Source organism: Daucus carota, chromosome 3 (assembly GCF_001625215.2).
Source record: "Daucus carota subsp. sativus chromosome 3, DH1 v3.0, whole genome shotgun sequence".
Taxonomy (NCBI): Eukaryota; Viridiplantae; Streptophyta; class Magnoliopsida; order Apiales; family Apiaceae; genus Daucus; species Daucus carota.
This window is the reverse complement of record NC_030383.2, coordinates 40,446,993-40,452,594: the sequence shown is the minus strand read 5'-3', so window position 1 is coordinate 40,452,594 and position 5,602 is coordinate 40,446,993. Positions and strand designations below refer to the sequence as shown.

The 5,602-nt window shown below is 32.8% G+C and overlaps 1 protein-coding gene across 1 annotated transcript; it reads right to left on the bottom strand.

The window, feature by feature from the left end:
- Nucleotides 1-989: 989 nt before the first annotated feature.
- On the bottom strand, nt 990-5,025 carry LOC108210405 (esculetin O-methyltransferase). The gene is made up of 4 exons (XM_017381671.2): nt 4,459-5,025; nt 1,947-2,257; nt 1,787-1,851; nt 990-1,558 (listed from the first exon to the last, which is right to left on the bottom strand). The coding sequence occupies exons 1-4, from the start codon at nt 4,881-4,883 to the stop codon at nt 1,262-1,264; spliced, it is 1,098 nt and encodes a 365-aa protein (XP_017237160.1). The 5' UTR covers nt 4,884-5,025; the 3' UTR covers nt 990-1,261.
- Between the last annotated feature and the right edge of the window lie 577 nt (nt 5,026-5,602).

Sequence of the window (5,602 nt, the reverse complement as noted above, 5' to 3'; positions counted from 1 at the left end):
AATATTCTTTTATTTACTTTATTTCGCATTCTCCAAAATATTATAATCTCTTTATATATCATTTTTTATAATAAAATAATTAATATGACATAGTCTCTGTTGAAAGTCCATCAATGTTTCCTTTCGAAAATGTAAGTTTTGATCTAATATATTCTTAGTAAAATTCTATTTTTTGTGCATATTTCTCTTATTTATGATTTAAAATCTCTATAAGTGACATTTATCTAGAACTATTCCATATACATTTGACTATATGTCAGTGTAGTATTGGTACTCTTTAAAACTAATAAATAAGATTTGAATTCGTTCATTTTTATTTAAACATGAATTATGTCTATTTTTAAAAATCTCTATCATGGTTCGAGTCCGACTGCTTGTATTCATTTTGAATGATCCTATTACACAAATAATTAATTTAAAGATATTATTAATCTATCATATAAACAATATATGATATTTAGTTGAAATAATAATTTGGTCTCAAATAATTAAAATATATAAGATAATAAAACATTCATAATGTACGTGATTAATGCATTTCAATATCAAACTAAATGCTTGTGTAATTCAAATTGTTTGAATGGTGTATTTGTATTAATGAGGTCATGGGTTAAAACTCATGAGTAACAACAATATTTTAGCTCTGTACGAAGAAGTTAGGTTCAGGTTAGGCTCAGAGATTCAGAGTTAGCTAATTTGTTTGCTTATAAGTTTATAAATGAGGAGAAATTATGTTCAGAGTTAGGCTCAGGTTCGGAGCTAGCTAATTCAATTGCTCAAAAGAGTGGCATGATATGTACCAATTGTGTTGTAATATATACTCACTTTCGTCCCAATTTATTTGTGTTGTTTAACTTTTTGTGGTCAAATTGACCAATTTTTGACTGAAATTTACATATGTAAAATAATTAGAAAATATTATGAAAAATATATTACTAGAATCTACATCTATTTTACTTTAAAATGTATTTTTTCGATTTTCAAGATCATGTAAGAATAATTATTAATTACCAATCAAATTTGATCAATTTGATCATTAAAAATTAAACAATACAAATAAATTGGGACTGAGGGAAGTATATAAGTGGAATTATTACAACCTCGGGCCGCAAAAGAGTGAAAAACAAAATACCCACAACACCAGCACCACTATCACCACTAATTTATTTCATAAAGCATATATCTCATCCAGTAAATGACCACAACTTCGAGCGTTAAGCAGATGCCAAACCCAACTTGATAAGGTGGATGGATCGATCTTCTATTTAAGATATTCCATAACCCAAGTATTATAAGCACAACAGGCCTTGTTAAAGCTTTTGAACCCTGCCTCTTTTCCCAATGCCTCGAATTCTTTCTCAGTTCTTTCTTTTCCACCAGGGTTATGTGCCAACATTATAACGTCTATATGAATGACATTCTTGGTTGTAAGCTTAGAGTCTGGTGCCTCGGGGAGAATACATTCTGCAAGTATCACCTTTCCATTCTGAGGAAGTGATTTACAGCAGTTCTTCAAGAATGACAGACAATGTGCGTCGCTCCAGTCGTGACATATCCACTGCAAAATATATAAATTTAATCTAGTCAACATGTACATTCATTAGAACACCCTACTACATAAGAGTACAGTGACAATTTCCGGAATCAACTTCAAAATTTGGAGTTGAAAATTCAAGTCATCAGAAGATGTGGTTTCTTAAGAGACCTTTTCAAAGCAATTTTGGCCCAGTAATACTACTAATTCAATGTGTATGATTCCAAGTTGGATTAGTTAACACCAACCTACCTTCATGAAAATAGCATCCCCTTCGGGTACGCTAACAAACATGTCTCCTCCAACGTGCTCCACACCTGCAAAATAAAATTAAACCAACGAAAATCACCATATGTATAAATATTTCATAATTTGTTTCCTCTGTTTTTAGTGACGACGGTCTTGCACGTACCAGGATAAGATGGAGCATCTTCAACGACATGGGGTAGATCAAAGTTAATCCCTTTGATATTAGGGTACTTAGATAGAATCATGTTAAGAGTTGCGCCAGTGCCTCCACCAACATCCACCACAGTTTTGAGTCCAGCAAAACCATTGTAAGTTTCGAGGATTTTCTTCATAGTAATAGTGGAATGATTAGACATTCCGAGGTTAAAGACTTTGTTGAATCTGGGGTCTTTCCCGTGGTACTCAAATGCTGTCATCCCATATGCCTTGTTAAAAGGTATTCCACCATCAAGCACTGCATCTTTCAAGTGGTACCTATATCATTATCAAGTAATAAATAACTTTTCTAAGATAAGTAGCAGTTTCCGGCCCATCAACACTTTCAGAAAAGATCACATTACTCTTTTTACATGATTCTGATCTGTGGAATCAAGATGACGCAACTGTATATTCCAGATTAAATAAGCCAAATGTAAATTGGGCTTATTAAACATACCCTTTGGCTTGTCTTAAACTTTACCAACAACAATTCCAATCATGAAAAATCATCAGCTAAAAGGTGAATTAACATGCCAAAAACAAAAAAAAAGGGTTAATCACTTAAGAAAATCACAATCATACTCTCTCTTATCTACAGTTATAGTAAAACTCATATAGATAACTATATTTGTCGAACCACTACATCCTTAGCAAATGCCATATCATCCGATTATCATATTAAAACAATAAATTTTATTTATAACAACCTATATTTATAACAACCTGAATTAATAATAACGTACTATTTTTATATACAATTAATATATATAACCAATATCATCGAAGTAAAATATGTTTCAGATTCAACAAATTTTACATAATATTTAGCTGATCATTATAGTCAACCTCATGGAGACGATCTGAACTTGGAAAATCAGTACTTTGTTTAGAATTAAAAATTAATGCCTGTTGTGGTTAAAATAAAAAATAAAAAATTAATTCATGTTTTTGTGGTCACTATCAAGAATACCAGTCGTTTAAAATTCTAATTTCGATCCCGCAGCCTTTTGCCAATATGATTCCGTCCATGATTTTGTCTAAATTAAAGCCACTATTAAAGCCATTAATTATATTTCGCATAAATTCAATGTAGAAAGATGGGGATGCAGGGGATTTGACTAGTCTGTTACTCCCTCCGTCCCCCTCAATTGTTTACATTGGAGGGGGACACGGAGACCAAGACAATGTATGAAAAATGAGTAAAGTTAGATGAAAAGTGGGTAAAGTGGCGGGACCTACCAATATTTAATAATAGATTTGAGATAGTGGAGGAAAGTAGTGGGTGTAATAGTAGTTTTTATTGTTAAATATGAGATAGTAGAGGAAGATAGTGGGTGTAATGATGAGAAAAACTTACTATTTATAGTAATGTAAAGAAATGAGAGGGACATCCCAAAATAGTAACTGTAAAGAAATGAGAGGGACAGAGGAGTATCTAATCTTAACAAAGACAGGTGCGAAACTTAAGAGCCCAAAATTGGTTCTGTCAAGTTAAATATCATTCGCAAGTTTCGTCAAAATTGTACCCATGCTTTTGGAATATGCTATCTAAACTGCTAGAATAATTTGTAGTCCTAATAACTAAGGAAATAAGCAAGGCAAGTATCCCTCGATTTTCTTTCATAGGTCGATGTGATTTATGATACACAAGTATAAGAGAATGACTGTATTGTTGTTATTTCTAAATTAAAATTAAAAGTTTGAATATTTATTTATATTCATAAAAAGAAACTATAAAAATAATCAAATTGACATCAAAACACATATTTTTATGACAAAAATCAAAATGACCTTTTATAAAAACGGAGGGAATATATTTTTATCTAAATCCTTTTTAAAAGATAGGGTCATTCTGTAAAAATAATAATCCCTTCATCCCGACAAAAAAAAAGATAATAATAATAATAATAATAATAATAATAATAATAATCCCTTCATTCTAAAATGGTAATCACTTTGACTTTCTAAGTTAAGTTGTAAAAATAAATTATTCATACACACCATTCTTTATATTTTCTTATTTTGAATAAAAGTTCAAATTTATGAGACATATTTTTTAAAATATTAGTACATAAAATTATATATTCACACCCCAAATTAAGTGTAAAAATGAAAATAATTATTTATTTTAGAATGAAAGGAGTAATATATAATTATTTTGATAATCTTCATTCAAATTTGCAGGATGACACCTTGACCAGACGGATGGGTAAAAATTTGTGATGATTGAGTTTTATCGTTTCAGTGCAATGAGAAGAATGGATAGAGAAGGAATGGACAAAAAGTAGGCACATGCATAACATATAGTGGCAGGCAGGCAGGCATGAAACTGTAACAATCATCAAACGGCTATCTGGATCAGTTTACACACACTTCGACTAATCCGATTGGACATATGACAATCATTAATATTTCCGTAAAGAAAAAAGAGGGGATCCCTATGTTGAAACAGTAACAAGAAAAAGAAAGAAAATTACCAGCTTTCCATAAGGATCTTATCTTGGTTCATGAGCAGAAGTGGTGCCATAGACACCCCATCAGAGTTCTTGGTCAAGAACTTGCAAACAGGCGCCAAGGCATAGAGCCGCTCCACTCCACCCTGAGGGAGCTCCCGAAGTTTACATTTCAGCACAGAGTAGCTGGCCAGGAGCCTGAGGATGCGGTCAAGCTTCACCGGCGTCTCCGGCTGGCTCGAGGGAAGCTTGGCGGCAAGCTCCGCAGGCGCCACATAGGCGCCTGGACCAGCTTTAGCTATGGACTCCAGAAGGTCGAGCTCAATGGCTGATTTGAGAACCATAGGCAGAACAGATGCACTTGCTAGTTGCATTGCGAACATGCATGCTTCTTCTTCTTCATCATTGGTTTGGATTGTTGGTGGAATCAGCTCAGTTGTTGTATTCATTTTTAGAGAATTGAGCAGTGGGTTATGATGAAGGGGTGGTTGTAGACTTGTATTGTACACTGGATGGTGTGTGTATTTATCATGAGTTTGGGTTCACCAACTCCCGGTGGGTTGCACCAAACGTTGAGACCCTTGCCCCACCTCTCGCATTAGTTGTTGATTTAGTATAAAATATAAATCTTTCAATTTTTTGTCATGTTATAAGAATACGTGACTTTAGTTTCACGAAAATATATGCAATATTTTTAAACAAGTGTAAAAAGGTTGAAGTGTCAACTACAAACGATGAAACAAGTATGAATTATTCTTATGATGTTATGTATCACAATTTTATGGAGTCCTATTCCAGAAGTTTAAAGTACAATTTCTTTACAAAGAAATTATTTGTGGTGCTTAATCCAAGGAGAATTTGCTCAATTTGGTGAATAGGTTCGCAAGTCAGCTTAAAATGAATGACACCTAAGTTAGGCCACCAATTAAAATCAAACTAATAGACATGTTTGAAAACTTCGGCTCATCTTTCTTACTTTAGTGGTTCAGTTCTTATGCATGATAAAGGCAGTTTAGGCTTCTCTATTTCTCATTTGAAGCTTCGAGATATTACCTTTATGAATTAAAGCTAAATGATGAATAACATAGTAGAGAGCTAAAAAGAATGGAAGAACCCAGATGCATATATTTCATCAATTGTAGATCTAAAAGCCGAGTGATACAGGCTA

Bases quoted from the DNA above. Each gene is read 5' to 3' on its own strand.
- LOC108210405 (XM_017381671.2), bottom strand. From the start codon at position 4,883: ATGAATACAACAACTGAGCTGATTCCACCAACAATCCAAACCAATGAT. The intron at 2,258-4,458 runs GTAATTTTCTTT...ATAATGATATAG, and splicing joins AAGATCCTTATGGAAAGCTG to GTACCACTTGAAAGATGCAG. The intron at 1,852-1,946 runs GTACGTGCAAGA...TTTATTTTGCAG, and splicing joins AGATGCTCCATCTTATCCTG to GTGTGGAGCACGTTGGAGGA.